Below are 26,659 nucleotides of genomic sequence, written 5' to 3'. Positions count from 1 at the left end.
TTTCAGAGAGGGAGAGAGAGATAGAAACACCAATGATGAGAGAGAATCATTGATCAGCTGCCTCCTGCAAGCCCCCTACTGAGGATTAAGCCCTAACCAGGAATGGAACTATGACTTCCTAGTTCATGGATCGAAGCTCAGCCACTGAACCACACCAGCCAGGCTTCAGAAGTTGTTGTTTTTTTTTCCTTTTTTTCCTTAGGCTTCAGAAGTTTTTAAAAATTGCAGTACAGCCCTACCTGGCTTGGCTCAGTGGATAGAGCGTCAACCTGTGGACTGAAGGATCCCAGGTTTGATTCTGGTCAAGGGCACATGCCCAGGTTGCGGACTTGATCCCCAGTAGGGGACATGTATGAGGCAGCCAATCAATGATTCTCTCTCATCATTGATGTTTCTCTCTCTCTCTCCCTTCTCCCTTCCTCTCTGAAATCAATAAAGACATAATAAAAATAATTAAAAAATAAAAATTGCAGTACAATGTTTGGGCTGTTATGGAACTTCTCCACAAGTGGTGTGCTTTTTTTATCTTGCTTTTCCTTCTTTAGTATGAGTATGACCTTGATCTGAATGGTAATCGAGTTGTGCTGGGGAAAGGCTCATACGGGATCGTGTATGCCGGGAGAGACCTGAGTAATCAAATACGGATAGCCATCAAAGAAATCCCAGAGAAAGATTGCAGGCAAGTGGGGCAGACCTTCCACATTTCTTCAGTCATTACCTCCACAACTAAATCCCATGTCCACCACCAATGGTGCAAAGGATTTAAGGATGAGAACATTATGTCATCAAAAAATTTGCAATTCTCTTGTAATAAGGGTGATTTACTTTTGTTCTCTGCATATTATAAATAGAGAAAATGGAACCAAGAGGCATGGGGATTGCAGTCATACTTTAAAAGAAAACTAGTTTTATTTCCACCCATCAACTAGTCTGCAGTTTTATATTTTTACATAGTGACTCTGTGGTTTAATTCACATTGTAACCATTTTAAATAGCTAACATTTATTCAGGTGTATCATTACAGAAAATGAAATGTGGTAAAAAAATTAGCTTTTTGCAATACAGACTTCTTTTATACCCCGCCTTTCAACCCCACACATAGATTTTGGGTGTTGTTTTTTTTTTTGTGTGTGTGTGTGTGTGTGTGTGTGTTTCATCACCAGTAATACTAACTCATTTCTTTTTTTTAGAACTTTTAAAAAATCTTTATTGTTGAAAGTATTACATAGGTCCTCGTTTTCCGCGCCCCCCCCCCATTAACCTCTTCCAGCCTAACTCATATCTTCAACATTTTTAGAGTCTAATTAAATGATTATTCCTTTTAAAAATTTTTCCCACCTAATTCTAAATAAGTACATTGCAGTGTTGACTATGAAGTGTGTGTGTTTTTTTTTTTGGGGGGGGGGAGGATTGCTGGCATGTACCGTCTCCTTCAACTGATTGCTATAGTTGTTTCAGCTTTTCATTGGGATTCAGAGCTAGAAGGGACCTTAGAGACTGTTTTGCCCTATTTCCTAAATTTACAACCTGAACTTATGATATTTGGCACTTTCTCTGTGCCAGATTCTGGGTTGGCACTGGAGACTAAAAGGTTACTAGGATACTGTCCTTATCCCAGGGTTCTCCCGGTTTGGTAGGGAATACAGAAACCTGCCTGGAAGCTAGAGTGACAAGTGTTATATATTAAAAAAAAGGGTACACGGAGAGTTTGTAGAGCATAGGAAAGGAATTAATTACTTTTCCTGGGTGAGTTGTGGCAAGTTTGAGAAAATAAATCATCTTTGAGGGATGACTAGGAGTTTGCTTATTAGAAAAGGAGGCCAGGGCATTCTATGCTGTGGGAAGAACAGTGCTGTTAAGCATGGTGTATTCAGAGAACAACAAATTGTCTGTTGTGACTTGAATATAGAAAGTGGCAGTAAAGGGTTCTTGAGATGACGCAAAAATTTTAAACGATGTAGTCTGACCTGAGTTTGAAGGCTCTTTTGTGCCATGTTAAGCAATATGGCCTTTATGTGGACTTTGTGAAGGAAAATTAAATGATGAGATACATGTTTTAGGAGGAGGGAGTATGGTGGCTAGGGATAGAATCAACTTAAAGAGGCCAGAAGCTGGGACAGGGAGGTCCATTAGGTGGCTTCTGCTATAGTCTAGAGTGAGTCTGCAGAATGAGACTAGAATGCTGGAGGACAGAACCTTCTAGAACACTACCCTTCATGGGGGCTGGTGAGAGAGGCCAAGGATGGTTAAAGAGTTCAGGCCTTAACACACTAGTGATAATAACAACAGCAGCCATTTAATGAGTACCTACCACACAGCAGGCACTCCATGAGTGTCTGAGAAATTTGACCCACTTTGGTCCCCAGCAGCCCTGTGTGGCTGGTATTATTACCCCTAATTTACAAGTGGGAAGCTGACTAGGCTCATGGGATCCAAGGGAGGAAAAGTTTCCAGAAAGAAGTGATGGCCAGCAATAGGGCAGGTACTGGTGATATAATGTGGACCCTAAGCCCCTGGGATTTGGCAGGTGACAATGGCTTTGTTTTTCCTACTAGGCACTCCCAATCTCTTCATGAGGAAATAGCCCTGCATAAGAACCTCAAGCACCGCAATGTCGTTCAGTACCTGGGCTCTGTTTCTGAAAATGGCTACATTAAGATATTCATGGAGCAGGTGCCTGGGGGTGAGTAGTCGCTGGTCTTCTGGTCTCACTCTGAAAATCACTGATGGGATATAATATGCACATCATTATCCATCCTGCCATTTAAAGAATGACAGGCCTCTCAGAGGTGGAAAAGCAGCATTTATTTCTCAGAGGAGTTGGATGCCACTTTCCAATGTCACAAACAGTTGATTTCTGGTTTCTTAATTTAATCATCAAATATTCATTGAGGATTTACTGGGGCTGAGTGATGGAGACAGAGATGAGTAAAGCATAGTCTCCAGTCTTGAGGCCTTCACAGTCTAGGAGTTTAAAGGTGGTTTTGACAAAGCAGGACAGAGGTTTATTAAAATGACATTGTAAAATAACATGTTGACAGTAAAATCAAACACCAGTGCTTTAGCTACAAAATCCCCCAAAGCAGCAGTATGGTACAAGAGGATGAGTTCCTTGTGTCTGGAGCCAGATCGTCTAATTTGAATTGGTCTGTCTGCAAGTTGTGTGACCTCAGGCAAACTCTTTACTTCTCTGTGCCCTCAGTTTTCTGATTGACTAAATGAAATATAAATTGGAGTAATAACAATCCTATATAATAAAGAGCTAATATGCAAATGGTTGTCATGCCCTCACATTGTAATGGCTCAGACACTCAACACTGGGGAGAGAGGAATGGGAACCAGACAGGCACAAAATGAGCTCGCAAGAGAGGAATGAGGACCAGCCAGGCTGCGGCCCAGGAGAGGGACAAGTCGCCCACCCCTTGGTCCTGGGCACCAGCGGTCCTGGGTGCCAGCGGCTGCACCTGCACCTTTGGCCCAGGAGAGGGACAAACCTCACACCCCATGGTCCCGGGTGCCTGCGCCTGTGGCCCAGGCTGAGGGACCCCTCCTCCCCCTGCACCGGGCCTCTAGTTACTACAGTAATTGGTGTGTTAACGTAAAAAAAAATCACACACATTAAAACCTGTAAAGAAATTTTGTGAGTTTATTTGAGCCAAACTGTTGACATTTTCCAGGAAGCAGAATCTCAACGTATTAAGATAGTGCTCCAGAGAATGGCGGTTTTTCACCTTGTTTTAATATATTTTTGTTGATTTCAGAGAGGAAGGGAGAAGGAGAGAGAAATAGAAACATGAATGATGAGAGAGAATGGATTGGCTGCCTCCTCCATGCCTCGTACTGGGGAATCAAGCCTGCAACATAACTTAGGCATGTGCTCTTGACCAGAATAGAACCTGGGACCCTTCAGTCCGCAGGCCGATGCTCTATCCACTGAGCCAGACTGGCTAGGGCTCACCTTGTTTTATACATTACAGTCAAAGGAGGAGACATAAGTGGGTTACATAAAATCCATTTGGTGATAGATTAGGGAGGTGGGAGAAAGCAAATGGGGAAACCTCTGGGATTGGATAAATAGTAAAATGATAGACACATGCTTCTTTACTCAGGTGGGTGTAAGGTAGTTAACAGTCAACAATTAACTTGATAACAATAACAATGAGGGAATCTGTGGTCTCAGTCAGGGCTACGTGGCGGTGCCCTGCGGGGTCCAGAAGAAGGGAAGTTAAAGTTACCTTGACATTCCACAGGTAAGTTATCTTAGATGCAAAAAGATAATAGGCTCAGGAAAGATCATAGTTGATCTTTGTCAGGTAAGATACTGACATAGACCCTAGGACATGACTACCCACTGTAAACTGCTTTTTCATTAAAGGTTTTTATTTCAGACCATCCTTTGTAGTTACTTTAGGTCTCTTGAGTTTGCAAGGCCTCCACGCAGGCCTTTCCTGAGTTACGTTAGCATGTGGCCCCTTTTCGTCCACAGGTGTGGTAATAATTATTGGAGGAATATTGACCCTATCTTAGTGAGGGTTTGGGTGGATTGAATGAGAAAATGTATGTAACGCTCTTAAAATGGTGTGTGGCAGAGAGCAAGAACTCAGTAAGTCTTTATTTAAATAATTTGAAAATTAATAATGATAATTACAATCTCGATACAAATGTAAAAACTTCAGTTAGAAATCTGTATTTACTCATTCAACTAACAAGTATTAAGAGCCTACTATTATAGTAGGAGCCTAACTAATATATATTAAGAGCCAAACAGTGGGCTTGATTTTGAGGATTACATTAAAGAGAAATAAAGTTTCCTCTTCCCTCAGGTTACTCATAGTCTAACAGAAAATATGTCAGTTACTATTCACATTAATTAATATTCTAGGTGTGAGGTTTAAGGATGACAATAGATGTGTACATCCCCTTTTGCAGATGGGGAAACTGAGGCATAACGAGGTGTGTGTTTTTTTCCCCCACAGCTCTGGGTAAAGAGCTCTGAAACAGGATCAGAATAAAGTGAAGGGAGGTTTACTTTGGGCCTAAAGGTTTAATGTTTAATGGTATAATTGCAGGGGGGTTGCTAAGATGTCACTGTCCCTATGAACTGGCATTGGGGACTTCTCATAATGAGGATGGAGAGACCCAGCCTCCGTTGATCCTGGTCCCTGTTGCCCTAAAAAGCCCCTCCCTCTGGTCCTGTCCACCTCTGAACTCAGGGTGAGGTGTAAGATGTGGCTTTGATCCAAGCTGAGTGGCTGAGACATATATCCAGGATCTACAGCGTTGGGCCAGCCATCCTAAGGTCAGAGAACAACTGTTGCACTCTTCTTCTGACTTGGTGCAGCTGAACAGAGCTAAACCCAAAGGTGGCCCCCCTGAATTTCCAGGGTCACAAGTGGTTCCAATTCACTCTCCACCTCCTCCGGTCAGGCTGATGTGCTGATTCACTTCTAGTCCCTTCTCTGGCTGCAGTGCTCACTCATTTGGAAACAGGCAACAGATGGAGGAAAAGGCATTGCATTTAGCCCAGCTGCAGAGATTTTGGTGGGAGTGCTTATATTAGGATCAAAACATCACCTGACTTCATTTCCCTGCACTCTCAGAACTTAATCTTCGTCACCCTGATGAGTTTTCTGCTGTGTCCATTTCCAGGAAGCCTTTCTTCTCTTTTGCAATCAAATTGGGGGCCGATAAAGGAGTCCACCCTCAAGGTCTACACTAAGCAGATCCTGGAAGGCCTTAACTATCTCCACAAAAACCACATTGTGCACAGAGACATAAAGGTAATTTGCTTGTCTGAGCCAAAGAGGTCTTGTAAATGCATCTCAGATCACTGTTTCATAAGGTCCAAATCTGTTTGGCTTTTGTTTTTGTTTTTGTTTTTGAAATCTGTCGTTAAGCATTTGATGTTCTTTCTTTTCTACAGGGTGATAATGTTCTGGTGAATACCTATAGTGGAGTGGTGAAAATCTCCGATTTTGGAACTTCTAAACGTCTTATAGGAGTAAATGCATGTGCAGAGACGTTTGCTGGTAAGCAGAGCCGGCGTGTGGGCAGTTGATAATTGAAGTGAACAGTGTATTGTCTCAAATTTCAAATTTTTTGAACTTTGTCATGATGACGCACGTAGCCAGCTACTGTGGCAACAAGATTGCCTTACTTTCTTCTTTGCCTTTGTTAACGAAAAAAACCATTGAAACCTGTAAAGAATTTTAGTGAGTTTATTTGAGCCAAACTGTCGACATATGCCGGGAAGCAGAACCTCAATGAATTGAGATAATGCTCCAAGGAATGGCGGGTTACATCTGTATTTATACATTGCCATCAGAGGAGGGACATAGGTCGGCTACATGAAATTCATTGGTGACGGATTAAGGAGGTGGGATAAAGTCAAACGGTGGGAAACCCCTGGGATTGGATAAAAAGCAAAATGATGGACACATACTTAGGTGGGTACAGGAACAATTAACATGATAATGAAGGAATTTGAAGTATCTGTCCTGGCTCCCACCACATTTGGTTGTGCCCCAGGGGCTCCAGCAAAAGAGGAAGTTACAAGTTACCCAGACATCTCACAGATATGTTATCTTAGAGGCAAAAAGACAAATGATCTAAGTTGATCTTTGTCAGGGAAAATATCTGCCTAGGACATGACTGCCCACTATAACCTGTTTGTAGTTAAATATTTAATTTTCTGACCATCTTTTGTGGTTACTTTAGGTCTCTGAGTTTTCAAGACTGCCACACAGGCCTCCCCTGAGCTTGTCAGGTTAGCAGGTGGCTTCTTTCGTTCACACCTTCAAATTTCGGGTCAGTGTAGTGCTGAGGTTTCTGAGGGTTTCTAAGCAATCAGCAAAATGGTGGCATCTCTTTCAAGTTTAGCAGCATGTAATTTGGAATCATTGATAATTCTGAACAACAGTGTTCCTCAGACAACTTAGTAGGATATCTTATTGGTCTGTCATAAAAATAGCCTGTTACTTGAGTGAATTCTGGTACCTCGTGCTTTGATAGGATTACATTTCCAAGGACAGGAATATGGTTCTCTAAGTGGGTTTGAGGAATTGGAGCTTCTTTTCCATGTGTCAGTGATGGATCATTTAAGTGTTGAGAGGTACTGGAGTCACAGAGTGGTCTAAAATTTGCCAGCTAGCTTTCCATTTACAAGACAGATGAGTAGTATGGTGCTCAAAAGCTACCTGTGGCCCTAGCCGGTTTGGCTCAGTGGATACAGCATCAGCCTTCGGACTAAAGGGTCACAGGATCGATTCCGGTCAAGGGCATATGCCAGGGTTGTGGGCTCGATTCCTAGTAGGGGGGCATGCAGGAGGCAGCCAATCAATGATTTTCTCTCATCATTGATGTTTCTCTCTTTCCCTCTCCCTTCCTCTCTGAAACAATAAAAATATATAATTTAAAAAAGCTACCTATGGCTTTTTGAAATTCCTGCTTAAAAGCAACTATAGCAAAAATTTTCATCTTTGGGAAGAAGTTCCGTACTAATTTTAGATAAGTAAAGATTTATGATCCCCTAAAGCAGTGGTCGGCAAACTGTGGCTCGCGAGCCACATGCGGCTCTTTGGCCCCTTGAGTGCGGCTCTTCCACAAAATACCACGTGCGGGGCGCGCACGTACAGTGCGATTGAAACTTCGTGGCCCATGCACAGAAGTCGGTTTTCAGCTCTCAAAAGAAATTTCAATCGTTGTACTATTGATATTTGACTTTGTTGACTAATGAGTTTGCCGACCACTGCCCTAAAGTATAATAAAAGGATCACAAAGATCTTGCTTAATGGAATTATGAAACAGTGCTTGTGATTTTATAGCTCTGAAATAAGCTATAAAAGCGAGATAATTATTCTCTGTCCTTGCAGCACCAAGCTGTGCAGTGGACAGATTTGGCCTTAGTTTGGGTGATTACTGTCTCAGCTTTGGAAGACTTTTATTCAACAAGAGAATTACTGTATGTTGGCCATTGGACGCCCATAATAGAGACACATTCCCTATTTAAAGGGAACTTTTATACATTAGAAATGACTTTTCAGTTGTAAACCAGGGAGGTACATGCACTCAAAATGGAAAAAGATTGCATCAAGGACTCCACCATAATCTGCCAAAGGAAGAGTTTGGATTTTCATTGTTTCTGATATATTTATTTATTTTTATTATTTTTATTTTTATTTATTCAAACAGGTATATGAGTATGTGTATATGTACGTATGACTGGAACATTTTTTTATTACCTTAATTGAAAATGACTTAAATCCTCCTCTTTGGAAGCCACCGATTAGCTTGGCAAAATGTAGCAAGAGGGACTCTGATATGACAAGAACTTATTTCAAGGCATAAAACCCCCAACAATTTATCTCATAATTAGCATCCCCAAGGAAAAAAAAAATCACAAAGAAAAGATATGTATAATTCATTATCACATATCAAATTTTCCCAAGTAATTGGCTTGAGGAGGCATGGATTTTGCATTGCAAAATGATGCTGGGGTGTTTGGGGAATAATAAAAAAGAGGTCTCATTTTGGGTAGAAAATTCCCCTGTATATAATTACTCTTTGCAAAACAGAAATCTCAGGGTGGACACAGTGGGCCTTTTCCACGCAAATGCCCAAAGGCTCTCAGAGCCTAAAAGGAGAGCCAAAGGCTTCGAGCAACTTCTTTGTCTGAAACCCTCCCTCCTGTGTTCCTCTGAAGGATCTTCATATGTGTGTAAACCAGCTAGAACAGGAGAAAGGGCCTTTATGACCAGTATCAGTCCTCTTTGCTTTTTTTAAAAAATGTTTTGTTGATTTTTTACAGAGAGGAAGGGAGAAGGATAGAGAGTTAGAAACATTGATGAGAGGGAAACAGCAATCAGCTGCCTCCTGCACACCTCCTACTGGGGATGTGCCTGCAACCAAGGTACATGCCCTTGACTGGACTCGAACCTGGGACCTTTCAGTCTGCAGGCCGACGCTCTATCCACTGAGCCAAACCAGTTAGGGCAGTCCTCTTTGCTTTTGCTGATTAGAGTTATTGAGGTATAGTTTATATTATCATAAAATGCACACATTTAAAGTGCACAATTCAATGGTTTCTAGTCAATTTTCCTAGTTGTGCAGTCATCACCACAAGCTAGGTTTCATATGTTTCTATCACCCCCAAAAAAGATCTCTGTCCCACCTTTCAGTTAAATCCCATTCCCACCCAGCCCCAGACCACTGCTGATCTACCCTCTGTATAGATTTGCCAGAAACGGAGTGGTAGCATGTGTGGTCCTTTGCGTGGAGCTTCTTTCACTGTACAATCTTTGAGGTTCACTGTGCTATAGTCTATGTTGGCACTTGGTTCCTTTTCTGGCTGAATAGTCTTCCATTGTGTGGCTAGGTCACATTCTGTTTATCTACCCACCAGTTAGTGGTCATTGGGATTATTTCCACTATGGGGGTTATTGTGAATGACACAGCTATGAACACATACAAGCCTTTTTGTGGACACATGTTTTCATCTTTCTTGGGTCAATACAGAGGAGTGAAACTCAAAACAGGAACTCTCTTCTGGTCTGTGGCTGTAAACATCCTTGGTTTAAGATTCCTATTCAATCACTTGCTAGCTGTGTGACCTTGGGCATGTTACTTAACCACTCTGTGCCTCAGTTGCTTCACAAGTAAAACAGATGCTCATAGTACCTACTCCATAGAGCCGTTGTGAGGATTAAATGAGTTAATATTGGTGAGGTGCTTTGACCAGTACCTGATTCATAGCAATTGCAACAGAAAGATTTGATAAAAATAAATAAATACTAATTTGCACTTAGAAGTCATGGGTTAGTAGAGCTGGCAGGAGCTTTTGAGAGAATTGAGTTTATGGGCGTAATCAACATGTTAAACATGTCGGACTCAGAGGGTGTAATCATAACAGCCATTTTGTTTTTGCCTCCCACTGCCTTTTACAACCTGCTTGGGGCACCAGTCATTTCCCATGACTTTCCCAGCCACCCTTAGATAACAAAGAGAAAGTCTTTTTAATTCTTAGTTTCTTATTTATTTTTATTTTTCAATTACAATTTACATTCAGTATTTATTAATTTTAGATGTACAGCATAGTGGTTAGATAATAATGTACTTTACAGAGTGGTCTCCCCCATTTTCAAGTACCCAGCTAGCATCATATGTAGTTATTACAATATTAGTAACTACACTGAGTGGCCAGATTATTATGATCTCTGAATGCATAATAATCTGGCCACTCTCTGTGTGTGTGTGTGTGTGTATTAGAAGCCTGGTGCATGAATTTGTGCATGGATGGAGTCTGGCCAGCCTGACCAGGGGGAGGGGACATGGGCAGTTATAAATATTTCTCTCTTTTCCGAGTCCAGCGTGGCTAGAGAGTGGTCCAGTTCCTGAGTAGGGGTGGCTGGGGATTGAGAAAATGAAAGAAAGAGACGGACACACAGATAGAAGGAAAAAGCTGGGGCCGTGTGGGACCACTGTCCTCTGACTTGGGCAGGGACAGGAACAGTGGCCCAGAGCTGATACAGTGTGTTTATTTTATACCCCAAATACCAGGAAGTTTTACTAAAAGATTCACATTCTAGGGTGGGCCCGGGTCCTATTCATTCCTGGTGCTTGGCTGGATTTACATAATAAAACCCACTCTGGGCACCTGGGCAGAAATGAAGGTCAAGCTGACAACACTTCTGCCTTTTGGCAGAATGTGTTTCCAGCACGTGGCTTTGCCTACCGCCCTGGATTCAGCTGACAATTTAAAGAAATGCCCATGTGCCTTCCCAGGTGCTCTCTACAGGCGGTTGGCCGGCCTGCCTGCTGGTCAAACTCCTGGTCAAACTCCTGGTCTAGGGGACAGTTTGCATATTAGCCTCTTATTATATAGGATAGACACTGAGTGGCCAGATTATTATGCGTTCAGAGATCGTAATAATCTGGCCACTCAGTGTATATTCCCTATGCTATACTCTACATCTCTATGATTATTCAGTAACTACCAATCTGTACTTAATCCCTTCACCTTTTCACCCAGCCTCCCAACCCCCCTCCCTTCTGACAGCTGCCAGTCTGTTCTCAAAGAGAAAGTCTTAATGGCACTTTGAGAAGCAAACACAGTCTACACTTGGAAGGGTTCCGGCTACCATATTAGTGAACATTCTGGTCCTCATTCAGACTCTCCCATGTCGCTGCTGGTCCAGTGGCACATAGCACTGGAATCAGGATCTTTTCTCCTTCCCTCTGGACAAGCTGCAGGAGAAGAGGAAAGGGCCACAGCTCGTTTTCACTTGGTTCACACTGATCTAGGCTGGCTTTGTGTGCTGTTACTATTAACACTTTCTGGCTGGGTCCCTCTGAATATAGCTCCCATGCCATGTTTAGGGGCCTGTCCTTGAGCTGGCTGTACCCTGCCCCCACCCCCAGTATTTTACCCCTTGCATTATGTTAATATCTCTCTCTCTCTCTCTCTCTCTCTCTCTCTCTCTCTCTCATTCTTTCTGGGGATCCAGGACTGCCTTTGGGCAGGATTCCTTTTTAAAAGACCCTAAAACATTATTTCTACAATGGGTCTCACATCTGGTATCTAGGATTCATGCACCTTTCACCTGCTGTGAGAAGAGCATGAAGATAACTGCATAACCTATGGTCTCCTACAGTTTCTCTAAGCTGCTTCGTTCCCATGGGAACCAGCTATCTGTGCAGCTTACCTGCAGGAGACACACATGCATATGAAACTCTGAGTGGGCCTCCAAGGAGCCTGAAAAGACTTTGTGTAGGAGGAAGTAGGGCTCCCTTCCACCGGGCCCATCGCTTGGGCAGGGAAACTGGGGTGGCCCCTGAGTCCTTGGGAAGCTGTACCTTACTTCTCATTTCTGTTCATTATATTATTAAATTTTGAAACTTTGCGCTCTAACATTACCTCTAGGAGCCCATGGAAGATGCTAACACATGTAGCCTCCTTTCAAGTGTGATTTATGCTGACTTGTTTGAGTCACTATGGGCCCACACCCTTCTGAGGACAGTCCTTCTACAATCCCTTGAATGAGAGAGGGTAGAGCTCCCAGCACAGTTCTCTCTAAAGAAGTTGTTGTCAACACTCCCTACCTTCAGTCTCTACTATTTCAACCCTTTGAACCCCTTGATCTGGGTAGGAGGCCCCTGGATCAGTATCTGTGGATCTACTGATCATTTTGTTTGGAACTCTGCACCCCTCTCAGGTACCTGAGAGCCATGGCTGGCCGGGTGAGCAGTGTGTGGGCGCAAATCAGGGGGAGTGCATTTAGGGAAGATATGAAGCCCTTTTGGAAGCCAGCTTTAAGGAAAGCAAATTTTCCAGGATTTTACTGCCAGAGCCCTTGATGCCCTCCCTGTTCCTATATGTGCAACAGTCCTTCAGTAGCCAACCCCTTCTTCTCCCTGTCTGATCACCACCTTCCCTGTGGTGGCTCATGGGCCACAGGAAAAAGCCCAAAGCCTTTGGAATACACAGCTTGCCATTGGGCTGGGCCCTGGCCATTGCCTCCTTCATTCTTCCCACCCCTGCCCTATGTAAGACATCACTTGTAGCTCCCTGGACTCACCCTAGACTTCACATCCATGGACCTTTGCTCAAGCTCTTCCCCTTGCCTAGAAGTCCTCCCAATCCCTTTGTCCATCTCCAAGACCTTTACAGCAGGAGTCTGGTTCACTGGCAGCCCCAGCTGCTGCCCCTTTGGATCTGCCACCATGTTCATGGCATGCTCATGCTTTACCCTGACTCTTCCTAGCCAATGACTCAGCACGGTGGGGTTACTAGAACAAATGTGGGACACTCACAGTAGGCAACCTTTGGACTCCCCGCTGGCATGGCTGGAGCTGAGTTCTGCTGTGCCATTTGAGACCCTTCCTACCCAATTCTTCCTTTGTCTTCTCCTTTCCCAGGCGTCAGACCTTCATTGTAGTCTGACAGCTCCCCCTTCCCATCCATCCTGTTCCCCGCCTTTATCCTTCATATATATTCTCCCCAACAGTTCTCCTCTCATGTATCTAATCCTGTATTGGCCTTTACTTCTCAGCGACCCAAATTGACCCAGCAATAGTTTTCTCTGGCTCGAACCAGGCACCTGTTATGGTACTTACTACATTTTGCCATTTTTACAGCCACCACCATCATCATCACCATTATCATGATGTCTGTACTTCACTAGGCAGCTGCCAAAGGTCCAGCACTGTGTTTCTTACATTTTGGTATCCCTCTATCTGGCACGCATTGATATGTGCTTATTGAATTGGGCCCATTTATTTTTCAAGAGGCTGAGCAATCTTCTCTCAACATGGTTAGTATTAAAGGAAGACATGTTGCATGTCTCTGGTTAAAAGATGCAACCACATCATTTATGCTTGAGACCAGGCCCCATCTGCTATTAATATGAGAGTTAATGTTCACACACTTGTTTACTAATGGTCTGCTTCGTTTTGAAGCAATAGGGTGCCCATAATGTGTGTTTTCTTTTTTTCCAATAGGCACTCTGCAGTACATGGCACCCGAGATTATTGATCATGGATTTCTTGGGTACGGGTCCGCGGCTGATATCTGGTCCCTGGGCTGCACCATCATTGAGATGGCAACTGGCAAGCCTCCATTCTATGAACTTGGTGATCCTCAAGTAGCAGTGTACAAAGTAAGAAATGTTTAGTGATTTAAGTCGCTGGTGTTAGGGAAATATAATTAAAATCTCCCAATTCAGAAACCCCTCTACAAAGATAGAAGAGAAAGGATACAGTCTTACCTATATGTAGGAAAGCCTAATATGCAAATTGTCCCCGTGGGAGTTCAACCGGGAGACCAATTGCTCGCTATGATGTGCGCTAACCACCAGGGGGCAGCGCAGAAGGAAAGAAGGTGGCAGCCAGGGAAGGGAGGCCCTGGCCAGCAGCCGGAAGGCCCCAATCGGCCCTGATTGCCAGCCAGGCCTAGGGACCCTACCTGTGCATGAATTTCATGCACCGGGCCTCTACTTATTGAATAAGCATTCAACCAGAGTGGGATGTGCATCATAGGCAATCTGCTAAGACAGAAAAAATGGTCATCTTTTTATTGAGCCAAGCAGTACAACCATTTCCATGTTCTCAAGAGAAAAAGCTAACTAGTTCTCAGGTGCAAAGACTGGACAACACCATTGGTCATAATAGCTCACCTGAGATTTGTTGGGGTGACCATCTGTTAGCTAATGGGTTTCTCCCAAAGGAAAAATAACTCAGACCTTTAAGACATGAGGTAGCTTTGGAGTGAGGTGTCACTGAAGTTGGGCTCCTATCCTCCAATAGATAGGGGCATCATCTTCCTCGCTGATGACATTCAGATGGCTCATGGGTCCTTCAGAAAGACATTTCTGGAAAGAGGCTTAACTTAGCTTTTTAAAATATTGACATACATCTCAAAGAGTCAGAGAACTAACAAGTTTTCTAAAGTAAATGCTCTAAGAAAAGAGGAGTGCCTCTTCCCTTATTTTTAGTGGGGAGAATTAAGCCTCTTATTTGGAATCTGTATTTACCCCTATACTGGGTAAAGCTCAAAGGCCACATGGGTCTATGTCTGTGGAGAACAGGTTTCTCAGTGAGTTTGGAAAAGGTGGAACTTTGGGTATCCAGTGGTGTTTCCTTTGTTGTTCTAAAAACCCTCCTAGAAGTAATTTTAAAAATTAATAAATAAATAAAACCCTCCCAGGGCTAACAGGAAGAGCAACCCATGTGCATGAAGGCCTACATAGGATCATTGGCCACTGTGGGTGGGGTTTTACCACTGGGCATGCTCCCTTGAGGAAGAGACATGATTGATGGAGACTCCAAGGGAAGCTGATGCCAGGACAGCTGTGTGTGTCCAAGGTCAGGTCTGTGGCTTGTGGCTCCATGTACACTTGGAAAAGATGAAGAGGGCTATAGCTTTAAGAGTCCATTACTAGCACTGACCTTCTGTTGGGCTTTTTTGTTTGTCCCAAGGCTAAGAAGGAACTGGGTGGGGGGAGTCACAAAAGGTAAAATGACTACTTCTACTTATGGACAATGAAGTTACAGGGCATGAAAGCAGCTCGATGGAATGTGATTCCAGAATGTGATTTCTTCCTTCCTACTTCTCTGCCTACCTTGCTATTGTAGGTCCTTGCTATTCATCTCTGCCAGGCCTCCAGCTCAGCCTCTTTGCTAGAAATAACTGAAAGGCATGAGTGCAGCTTTGTGCCCATGAGCTGAGTCCAGCTCATGGTACTGCAGGTGCTGTGGCTGCTTTCCTCAGACCAGCCCCCTGCAGAAGGTTCTCAGAGCTTCCCACCCTCCCAGCAACTGCCAGGAAGCTCCAAATCCAAGAACTCAAGTCAATGAGTATCCTTTGGCACCTGCAGTCCCAATTAGATCCTGAACACCAGGACTGGAGGACAACAGAGACCTTCCCCAGCCCTTTCATGTCTATCCATGGTGGAGCCAACGGGCCATTGAAGATCTTACCTGATGCTTCAATCACAGGCCTTGGAATAAATAGTAGCTGGAACCGAGAAAAACATCAGGGTCCACCTGAGAGCCATGGCTGGCTGCTTTCTGATCGTCCAAATTCCTGCAATACTCAGAAAACCTGTCTGGAGGCTGTGACTTGCTCAGTTCATACATAGGACATGAAGGGAGTGGCAAGAAATATTCAAAGTGATGAATAGCAAGGACCTACAACCAAGATTTCTCTATCCAACAAAGCTCTCATTTAGAATTGAAGGTCAGATAAAGAGCTTCACAAATAAGGAAAAGCTAAAGGAGTTCATCACCACCAAACCAGTATTACCAGTATGAAATGTTGAAGGGTATACTCTTTAAGAAGAAGAGGGAGGAAGTTAGCTAATTATCTATACAAAGTTTTTGAAAATATATTGAGGTTTTTAGGTTGGTACATAAGGTCAGTTTTCATTGCAAACTAGATAGCTACTATTCTTTTTAAAGGTGTGAAGGTAATTATTTTTTTCTTTTTTCTTTTAAATCTTTATTGTTGAGAGTATTATAGATGTCCCTCTTTTCCCCCTCATTGCCCCCCTCCACCCGGTTCTCAATCTGCCCCAGGCCTTCACCACCCTACTGCCTGTGTCCATAGGTAAGACCTTTGGTTAATCTCTTCCACCCCATTTCCCCCCTTCCCTCTGGGATTCATCAGTCTATTCCATGCTTTCATGCCTCTGATTCTATTTTATTCACCAGTTTATTTTGTTCATTAGATTTCTTATTTGTTTATTTTGATTTTTAGATTCAATTGTTGATAGATATGTATTGCCATTTTATTGTTCATATTTTTAATCCCTCCTCCTCCACCTCTTCCTTGTTGGTGAAGCTCTTTATCTGACCCTCAATTCTAAATGAGCTTTGCTGGGTAAAGTAATCATGGTTGTAAGTCCTTGCTATTCATCACCTTGAATATTTCTTGCCACTCCCTCCTGGCCCACAAAGTTTCTGTTGAGAAATCGGTGGACAGTCCATTCGTATGGGTGCTCCCTTGTAGGTAACTAACTGCTTTTCTCTTGCTTCTTTTAAGATGTTGTCTTTAGCCCTTGGCATTTTAATTATGACGTGCTTTGGTGTGGGCCTCTTTGGGTTCATCTTGTTTGAGACTCTCTGCACTTCCTGGACATTTAAGTTCATTTTCATCAGGGAGGGAAGTTTTCTGTCATTTCTTCAGATAGGTTTTCAATATCTTGCTCTCAGTCATCTCCCTCTGGCACCCCCATAATTCGGATGTTGGTACGCTTGAAGTTGTTCCAGAGGCTCCTTACACTTTCTTCCTATTTTGGGATTCTTTTCTTTTTGCTCTTCTGATTGGGTGTTTTTTGCTTCCTCATATTCCAAATCATTGATTTGATTCTCAGAATCCTCTACTATTGAATCCCTGTAAATTATTCTTTATTTCAGTTAATGTATGCTTAATTCCTGACTGGTCCTTTTTCATGTCTTTGACAGTTTCAATGAGATCCTTGAAAATTTCATGGAAATCCTTGAGTAACCTTATAGCCATGGTTTTGAACTCTGTATCCAGTAGTTTGCTTGCTTCTATTTCTTTCATTTGTGACATGTTTCATTGTCTCAGCATTTTGGCTGCTTCTCTGTGTTTGTTTTTGTTATTAGGTAGAACTGCTATGTCTCCTGGAATTGGTAGAGTGGCCTTGTGTGGTAGATGTCCTGTAGGGCCCAGTGGATCAGCCTCCCCAGTCACCTGAGTTGGACACTCTATGTGTGTCCCTGTGTGGGCTATGTGCATACTCTTGTAGTTGAGCCTTGATTGTGTTGGCGTCACTGGGAGGAGTTGACCTCCAAGCCAATTGGCTGTGACGACCAGCTACAGCTATGGTGGGAGAGCTGCTATGCAGGAAACACCCCTATGGAGCAGGACTTGCTTCAGTGGGGCTTTGGTGCTCACTGAATTTGCCCCTTGAGTGTGTCGCTTATGGATGTACAGAGTTGTAATATTCTATGGTCTGAAGTTGTCCACTAGGTGCACTGACTCTAGGGCTTCCAGGGAGGTGCAAAGTCAGCCACTGCCTGGGTCCACCCTGCAGGAGCTATTTGTCATGGGCTTGGAGGTGCCCAGCCGAGGCTTACCTGTGAAGCAAGGCAGGCTGGTGCTGGTGCCAGGTCTTGGGCCTTTTATTGATAGGTTTGGGGGCATGCTTGTTTAAGAGATTTTAGCAAAGTCTGAAGCCTAAATAAGGACAGGCCATTCATAAGCTAAAGCCACTGCAAGCATGTTGGGTGGGGCTGAAAATTAGATGGGGCGAGGTCTCAGGGAATCACTAGGCAGAGCAGGAGCAAACAGATATGGCTTCCAGTCAGCTCTATGATGGGGTAGGTCCCAGCACAGGAACAATGACCCCTGGAGTACCCCTGTCTGTGAGAAAGCTGCCCCTTGGTTTCCTGCCCCAATACCAGAGAGTCCAGTTCCTCCACGTATGTGTGTGGGTCCCCCAAGAGCCTCACCCTGATACTAGAGCTCAGGAAGCAGGACCTTGTAAGTTCAGTTCATGCACCGGCCCTTTAAAAGGAACACCTGGCAGACTTGGTGTCACCGAGCCTTAATCCCCGCTGGTTTTTACAACCTGTAGTTAACAGGTACTTTAATTCCCAGCTCTGGAACCCTGGGATGGGAGGGCTCTGGTGTGGGGCTGGGGCCCCTTGTTCCTCAGGAGCTGTCTCCGCAGAGACCATCTCCCTCCTGATTAAAAAAGCATCACATGTGGGTGTTGGACCAGCCTGCTCTGTACCTCTGCCCCTCCTACCAGTCTCAATGTGCTTTCTTCTTTACTTCTCTAGTTGTAGGACTTCCATTCAGCCAGCTTTCAGGTGGTTCTGAATGATGGTTGTTCTGTATTTTGTAATTCTGATGTGGTTATGGGAGGCGGTGAGTACAGGCATTTACCTACATAACCATCTTTTCCTATCTAGAAAGCTACTATTAAATAGTGTCCCCTGTGTTTGCAAAGGCTGTAGAAATTATTTCTGGTATCTCTAGAATCCTTCAGGAAATTTTCAAGAAACTTCTGGGACATGTCTAAAACAAAAGGATCTGTTTTCCCCTAAAATGACTATTAAGGATTTAATTGTATCCTCCAAAAAAAAATTGTATTGAACATCTGATCCCTAGTACCTCAGAATGTAACCTTATTTGGAAATAGTCTTTACAGAGGTAAACAAGTTAAAATGGGATCAATTATATGGGACTAATCTTATATGACTGGCGTCTTTATAAAAAGTGGAAATTCGGGCACAGCAAAGATGATGTGAAGAGACAGACAGACAGAAGGTCTTGTGAGAGTGGAGGCAGAAATCGGAGTGATGCGTCTGCAAGCCAAGGAACGCCAAGCACTGCCAGCCACCACCAGAAACTGGGAGGAAGAAGGCAGGGTTCTCCCCTAGAGCCTTCCGAGAATGAGCTTGGCTGTGATGACACCTTGATTTCAGGCTTTTAGCCTCCAGAACTATGAGACTAGATTTCTGTTCTTTTAAACCACCCACTTGGTAGTACTTGGTTATGGCAGCCCTGCGAAACTAAAACAGGACCTTTGAGTTAACAGCAAAGCACCCTTAAAAGTAATGTACTTACAGGGTGCCAGCGTGTCACCCATATTTGCTCTTTTCTTTCTGCGACCCCGGTGACAAGCCACCCCTTACTTTGGGTCTTTGTCTGAATTCTTGTCTCTGGTTCCGTGCCCCCCCTCCCCCCCCTCCCCCAGTGCCCTCATGTCTCCACCTCTCAGGTAAAGAATGCTAACTGTAATGCATCCTGCATTTCAGATCTTGGGGGTTGAATTCCATCCAGCTTTAGTGTTCTCAAAATCCAAAACTTATTTTCAGTATTTTACTTTATTGTGGTAAGAGCACTTAACGTGAGATCTACTCAACAAACTTTTCAGTGCACAGTACAGTCTTGTTGACTCCAGGTATGATGTTGTACAGCAATTCTCTAGAACTTTCTCATCTTACTTAACTGAACCCTTATCCCCGTTGGTTAGTAATTTCCCACGCCCTCTCCCCCAAACCCAAACTCTCCAGCCCACAATGCGCAGGGCATCAGAGATGGTTACTGCACCCTGGTCAAGGGACTTGGTTATGAGAAGTCAAAAGGCCATTCTCTGCAGCATCCAGATCTCACTTAGGGGAGCAAGGGAGGCCAGGCCAGCCCCCTGGGGGTGCCAAGGAGCTGGGAATGGGGTGGATCTGGAGTCCAGAAGGGCTTAACACCCAAGGCTTGTCAGGTGGGCTCTAAAAAGATGCAGGGAAGATTATGAACTTTTAAGACAAAAAAGTCCTCTAAGGGGAGTCACCCCCGATGGGCACCTTTATGCAAGATGGATGAGCAGGACTTGTGGAAGCATTCTCATGTCACATTGACATGACAGCTCAGCCCCAACTCCTGCTCTCCTCCAGGCCACAGGGTCAGAAGTCTTTAGCAGGACAAGGCTGAGCTGGCCAGAAGTGGGAGCCTGAAGAGGAAAGGGCAGGTCCCCTCCTTCAGCCAGTTGTACCCCAGGGGGATAAGGGTGTGGGGCATGAGGTACCAGCCTCCATGGTCTACACATGGTTTGCAGCTGGAGGTGGAGGATTGGGGCTGTGAATGCACTTAAAGGTGAATGGGTCGTCCTTTGGGGATCCTGTGCATCAGGGAACAGACCACAGATACCTTGGAGCCCCCTCAGAGCATCCTGCTGCAGGCTACGGTCCCAGCCTCATCTCATGTATCTTCTGTGTAACAAACCACCCAAAAACTATAGAAGCTAAAAACCACCACTTGATATTTCCCATGATTCTGTGGGCTAACCATTGGCTCTCCCTCTGGTCTTACCCAGGCTCAATCATGTGCTGGTTTGGCTGGGACAGGATGCTTTTGGAGGCCTTCGTCCACATGGCCCTTCAACCTGGATGTTCCCCCAGCATAGTGGTCTCAGGGCTCGGAGAGGACTGCAACAGAAGCCCCAAAGTCTCCTAAGGCCTAGGCTCTGAAACTGCCCCAGCATCATTTCCTCCACAATCTGCTGGGCCAGTGGTAGGCAAACTCATTAGTCAACAGAGCCAAATATCAACAGTACAACAATTGAAATTTCTTTGGAGAGCCAAATTTTTTAAACTTCAACTTCTTCTAACGCCACTTCTTCAAAATAGACTCGCCCAGGCCATGGTATTTTGTGGAAGAGCCACACTCAAGGGGCCAAAGAGCCGCATGTGGCTCGCGAGTCGCAGTTTGCCGACCACAGTGCTGGGCAAAGTTCCAAGAGGCCATTGTGGCTTGGACACGGGTACCAATCATTGAGGCTGCTGTGCTTCATCCATCCCCAGCCCCTCAGGATAATAGCTTGGGAGCTTTGTATTGAAGGTGTATACATTTGTTTTCCCCGAGGCCTCACTGTCACATTGGTCACTTCTCCCTCAAAATGCAGGTGGGGTTGTTTAAGATCCACCCTGAGATTCCAAAAGTCCTTTCAGCTGAAGCCAGAGCCTTCCTTTTATCCTGTTTCGAGCCTGATCCCCACAAACGTGCCACCGCCGCTGACCTGCTCCAAAAGGATTTCTTAAGGCAGGTGAACAAGGGCAAGAAGACCCGAATTGCTTTCAAGCAATCAGGTGAGGCCTACTAGGACAGTTGGGTGACCCCCTGGGCCCCTGGGTTCTCTGTTGCTCAAAGAGTGCCAGCTCTCCAGAGTGCTAAGTGAGCCACACTGCCTGTTTTCATAGAAGAATCATGGGGGGGGGGGGGGGGGTTCAGCAGGTGTGGGGTTGTCCAAACACAGCCAATGAATGTGATTTCCTGACAAGGACGCAGGGAGCCCCACAGGTGACAGCGTTGCCACCCACCTTGTTGAAGTCTTTTTTGGGGATTGTGCCAAGGAGGGAAGCCAGAGGGGCTCTAGCTGGGGTTTTGTGTCTTCCCCACCTGCAGGGCCTGGTGTTTCATTTTTGGAGCCTGGCCTATTATTCCCTTATGTGGCTCCGGACCTTGGTTAAAGGGCATGTCAGAGGAGGTTGCCTATAGTGGCTGTGCTGCAGCCCACAGCCCATTATAGCCCAGCGACCCGTTCTAGGGCAATAAGTCCTGCTGGCAATGACCTAAGAGTTTTCTTTTCCCTGGTGTAGCTGGGGTCTGACTGCAGGGCAGAGTGTCTCAGCATCTTGCTCCCAGAGAAGAACTAGCTACATCAGTGTTTCCCATGGGCTGGTTAGAACCCAGAGCCCCAGGCCCATCACAGACCTGCTGAAGCAGAAGATACATTTCACCAGGACCCTTGGGTATTGGTTTGCAGTTAGAGCAGCACAGTCTTAGCAAGCCCAAGCATGGGTCCTCTCTGAGACTCGCTCGCCGTCTTTCTCTGAGTGGGCAACTCTCCCAGCCCACTGCCTCCCTCTCTGAGCCTTCTTCCTCCCTCTCAGAGCCTCCACAAACACTCTCCCTCGCTGAGCCCCAGCCTCCGTCCTTTTTTAGCTCCCCCTTCTTCCTCTCTGAGTAGCACCGACCCGCCACCCCAGCATCTTCCCCTGGTCCTTTCCCCAGTGTTTTTTCCTGAGTCTCCAACCTTAGTGTTGTCCCTCTCTGAACCTCCCCATCAGCATCCTCCCTCTCTGAGCACCCCCCACCCCACAAGCAAGTTCCCTCTGATCCTTTCCCCAGAATTTTTCCGGAGTCTCCCACCTTAGTATTGTCCCTCTCTGAGCCTCCTCAGCAGCATCCTCCACCTCTGAGCCCCTATCCTCCCCCTCTGAACTTTCTTTCCAGCATGCTTTTCTGACCCCCACAGCGTCCTCCCTGTGTCTCTCCTTCTCAGTCTCCGAGTCCTCCCTTTTGCACACTCCCTCTCTAAGCCTACCCCTACCTCTCTGAGCCTCTGCCCCTTTATGTTTGCCCCACACAGCGGGTTCCCAGGTGACTGCCTTGACCCTGGGCATATTGGGGGAATCTGAGGGCTCTAGCAGCAGAGAACGAACCCCTGACCCCCTGGAGTTGGACACCCAGCCAAACAGGTTAGAGAATGCCTGGGAGCCCATGCGTGGGCTCTGCAACGTGCTCAGGTACTGTCTGCCCTGTCCCTTCTGCAGTGGGCCTGTGAGGGCTGCTCATTCATGGGGTGGCGGAGGGGCGGGGTGGTTACAAAATACCTACTGGGTCGAAATCAGATGGACTTGAAGGGCTTTTGTTCCTTTCTACTGAATCTGTCGGGTGGCAGGGGGGTCAACAGTGCAAGGGGAGGGCAGTGTGTTCTCTCACTGGTCTTTCCCCTCCTACATCTCCCTTCCTCCTTTCCTTGTCCCCTTCTCTCTGGTCTCTTGCCCTCTTCTCCCGCCCCCTCTTCCCTTGCCCCTTCTGCCTCCCCAGTTGCCCATTATCCCTTTAACCCCCCTCCTCTCCCTCTGCCTCCCCAGTTGCCTCTCATTATCCCTTGAACTCCCTTCTCTCCCTTCAGTCTTCCTTCCCCCTTTATCCTCCCTCTCCCAACACTGCTGCTAAGAGAGAAAACACACCGCATTTCTCCTCCATCAGCCTGCTTCCTGTAATTTTATCTTCTTGAACGTGACACTGCAGAGTCACCTCTTAGTCCCTCCCCCATGGGGTCCTAGAATACCAGCTTTGCTCAGGACACAGGGGTTGTTTGTCACCTGTGTTTGTCCACAGGGTTCGGGATGAGAGCTGCATCACGGAAGACCAGAGGGCAGCAGACCAAAATGCAGCAGACCAGAATGCAGCCTTGAGCCCTGAGGACAGGGACTTGGGTCTCTTCCTGCTGCACCAGGACCGGGAGTGTCGTGTCATCCTATACAAAATCCTCTGGGATGGGCAGGACCTGTTGGCTTCCAACCTGCAGGAGTACTTGGTCCAGGTATAGGCTGGGGGGAGTGTGTCCAAGTCCCAGAGAGATCCAATGGGACTGAGGTTCCTGCTACCCTGGAACATCTGCAGTTACAATAATCACCATAAGTATTTCCCAATGTCCATCCCTCCAACAAAACAAAAGAAAATACAATGGAGGGGGTAGTGGGAGGTGGAGAAACTGCTGAAACCATTTGCCTAACACTGCAGTGAATCTGGCCATGCATGGGTCTGTGATGCCCCCTGGTGGCAAATAAGCCAAATGGCAGCGCAAAGCCCAGGAGCTCTGAGCCCTTGCCCCTGCTCTAGAGCAGCCAGTTTAGGGAGAAAATTTATTTTAGATAAGGAAAGGTCCTTTCAGGAAGAGGCCACTGCCCCACTCTGTCCCTTTTGAAAAAGCCTTGTTCAAGGTCGGGTCTTAAAAGGGTTTAAACAGGATGCCTGAAACATTCCTAGGGGGCTTAGTTGCATGTGTGTGGGGGCCAGCGAGAAGGAGGGCCATATAACCCTCTAACAGAAAAGATGGAGAGAATTCCAGGAAGAGAGATCCCATCTCACCTGAGGCATCCACAGTTCTTTAGCAAATGCATCATGGACAATAGTTAATCTAGTTTCCCACAATACTTCTTGAATTTTGCTTCCTCTCTCGGACTTTCTCAATGAAAGTGATTTGTGTGTGTGTGTGTGTGTTGTGTGTGTGTGTGTGATCAGAACTCGGAACAACCGCACCTCGCAGTCGACCACATCAAGCAAATAATTGGGATCCTGAGGGACTTCATCCACTCCGAGGAGCATGGAGTGATGGCATCCATGATATCAGAGCTAAAGGCGGACCTAAAGTTTGACAGCTTTTTACTCAGTCAGATTCCTCTGATACTGTTTGGATTTCAGAATGTTGTAAGTACTCTATGTGGCCCTAGAGAACATACCAGAAAGCAGGAAGCCCACTGAAGCAGCGCATAGCCAATCCCATGGAGTTCAATTACCATCTTCTTTCACAGTCCCCATCTCTTCTCACCTGTTGACACCTGAATCTGGGTTTCAGTTCTTCTAAACATTGAATGTGCAATTGCAGGTGAATAGGTCAATTGCATTCGGCCACAAATAGCAGGAATGCAGGATTTGGGAACAAGTAGCATTTGCCAGCTGACTAGGTTTGGGGTTTAAGCTTATGTGTCTGCCCAAACAGAGCAGTTGTTCCAGGTGTGAGACCATGTCTGCCTGAGCTTTGTGTCGCAAGCCTCCAACACAGAGCCTGAGGTTTCATAGGTGCTCAGTAAGTGCTCGGTGAATAAGCAATGAAGAGGCCCAGTGCGGTAGATTTGATCACCGTACCCATCTTCTAGACCCCAGCACGACTTAGGGTCAGCTTGGAGACTCAGTCCAGAAGAAAGAGAAGTAGGGTAGAAATGCAGAGCGGAATGGTTAACACTTAATCTCAGAGAGTAGAAATTAGAATGAGTAAAAACTCATTTCTTAGAAGTGTAGTGGACCAGAAATCTGCATTTTTGTGTTTTATAGGTGACTAGAATGTTGAGGCACCATTTAATTAACGCCCAGTGGCTGTTTGTGATGGATATCATCATCCAGCGGGCGGTGATGGCTGCAGTCGTCATTCTCATCTCAGGTAAGTGCCTGCTTCTCTCTCTCTCATCTTGGCTATACTTCCTTGCAATAAAGCAATACTGTCACAGACCCTTTGGGGCTAAGATTCTGACTCTAAGAATTTCTCCTGCGCTGTATTTCTGTGCCCCCTGGGCCTAACCAAGACTAAACTCATGATCTAGAAGTTAGCATAGATGCTACAGTGCATCCTTAGGAACACCTGCTGGTTGGCTGAGACTTGAATGGTGCCTTCTCCTCTCAGAATCTCTAGGTATCTTTTGCTCTTGTCAACTCTTATGTTAGAGCTGCTTACTACTCAAGTTGATTCTTTCTGTGGTAACTTCTTCCTGCAAAGGAAGATTTGTAACACCTGTGTTGACACTGCCATTTCCTCTCTGGATTTCACTCCTTCCCTGTCTTCTGCCTGCTCCCCCGAATGCATGGGAGCCCAGCTCAGCTTCTAACTTCCGGGAGAAGCTCTTTAATCCCCAGGACCGCATTACTCCCTGCTCCAAGTAGGCAACTTTCTGTAGTAAATGTACACAGGCCAGGTTGGAAGTCTAATTGTACCTCTTTAAAACTCCCCTTGGGCCGAAGCTGGTTTGGCTCAGTGGATAGAGCGTCGGCCTGTGGACTCAAGGGTCCCGGGTTCGATTCCGGTCAAGGGCATGTACCTTGGTTGCGGGCACATCCCCTGGTAGGGGGTGTGCAGGAGGCAGCTGATCGATGTTTCTCTCTCATCGATGTTTCTAACTCTCTATCCCTCTCTCTTCCTCTCTGTAAAAAAAATCAATAAAAATATATTTAAAAAAACACACAAAACTTCCCTTGGCTAACTTAACACATTTAAATCTGTTTTCTCATCTTTAAACTGGGGGTGATCACTTTTGCACTGCCAAGAACTGAGTGAAATAGTTCCTCTCCATTTTTAAAATCGCAGTCCCAATACAGTGTTGCATTGGCAGGGCCAGCTTCTGAACAGCCTTTGTTTGCTGGCGCGGGACATAAAAGGTACACGAGGCTCTGGTCTTGTTGAACCGTGGTCCTTGCTTCTTCTTCCATGATTGTGTAGAGCTCCGAGCCCACTTTGAGCCCACCTTGGAAACAGAAGGGGTGAATGAGGACCCAGAGGAGGTGGGCCAGGATGGTCCCCCAGCAGACCCACCTGGAAGTGAAGCACATGCAATACATGGAGGTACCAGACTCACTTCAGCACTTGTCCAGGAAGCCCAGCACCAGGAGCTCGAGCGGGATCTGGGCCTCCAGCTGGACCGTCTGAAGCAGGAGACCGGCAGGTCAGTAAGGGTGGGACAATGACCTGAACCAGCAAGGCGATTGATTTAGTTGAGTGCTTCACCCAGGTCTCAGAAAAGAACCTTCACCACCGGGGAACTGGGCAAAGGGGTATTCTGTTTCTCAACTTTTCCCCGACCTGCGGGGTCTTCTAACGGGGGTACCGAGGCGGCGCACCTAAGAGAATGAGAGACAGACAAGGGACGCAAAGAATGGAGGCAAGACAAAGGGGTTTCTGATCAAGCCTCAAAACTTTATTTTTACAGCATTCCTTATATGTGATTTCTAGAAGGGTGGATGCCTAGGAGGGGTGGGGGCTGACCTAGATAATCCGCTAAAGTCTTAACTATAGATAAAGGGTGTGGCAGTTGAAGGGCGGCTACAGAAGAAATGCTTTGTCCTCAGGCAAGAGGAAGT

At 45.7% G+C, this 26,659-nt stretch overlaps 1 protein-coding gene across 1 annotated transcript in view; it reads left to right on the top strand.

Moving 5' to 3' along the window:
* The window catches only part of MAP3K15 (mitogen-activated protein kinase kinase kinase 15), a 75,782-nt gene that overhangs the window by 45,351 nt on the left and 3,772 nt on the right, over nucleotides 1-26,659 (top strand). Inside the window, exons 15-26 of the mRNA XM_054714896.1 lie at nucleotides 546-679; nucleotides 2,556-2,683; nucleotides 5,650-5,780; nucleotides 5,924-6,029; nucleotides 13,495-13,652; nucleotides 20,925-21,108; nucleotides 22,392-22,548; nucleotides 23,150-23,354; nucleotides 24,056-24,241; nucleotides 24,866-24,971; nucleotides 26,022-26,120; nucleotides 26,178-26,244. Of these exons, the coding sequence (XP_054570871.1) occupies nucleotides 546-679; nucleotides 2,556-2,683; nucleotides 5,650-5,780; nucleotides 5,924-6,029; nucleotides 13,495-13,652; nucleotides 20,925-21,108; nucleotides 22,392-22,548; nucleotides 23,150-23,354; nucleotides 24,056-24,241; nucleotides 24,866-24,971; nucleotides 26,022-26,120; nucleotides 26,178-26,244 (1,661 nt within the window). The remainder of the gene's footprint in view (nucleotides 1-545; nucleotides 680-2,555; nucleotides 2,684-5,649; nucleotides 5,781-5,923; nucleotides 6,030-13,494; nucleotides 13,653-20,924; nucleotides 21,109-22,391; nucleotides 22,549-23,149; nucleotides 23,355-24,055; nucleotides 24,242-24,865; nucleotides 24,972-26,021; nucleotides 26,121-26,177; nucleotides 26,245-26,659) is intronic.

This window comes from Eptesicus fuscus, chromosome 1 (genome assembly GCF_027574615.1).
Source record: "Eptesicus fuscus isolate TK198812 chromosome 1, DD_ASM_mEF_20220401, whole genome shotgun sequence".
NCBI lineage: Eukaryota > Metazoa > Chordata > Mammalia > Chiroptera > Vespertilionidae > Eptesicus > Eptesicus fuscus.
The sequence above is the reverse complement of the archived record's forward strand: the minus strand, read 5'-3'. Positions and strand labels throughout refer to the sequence as shown.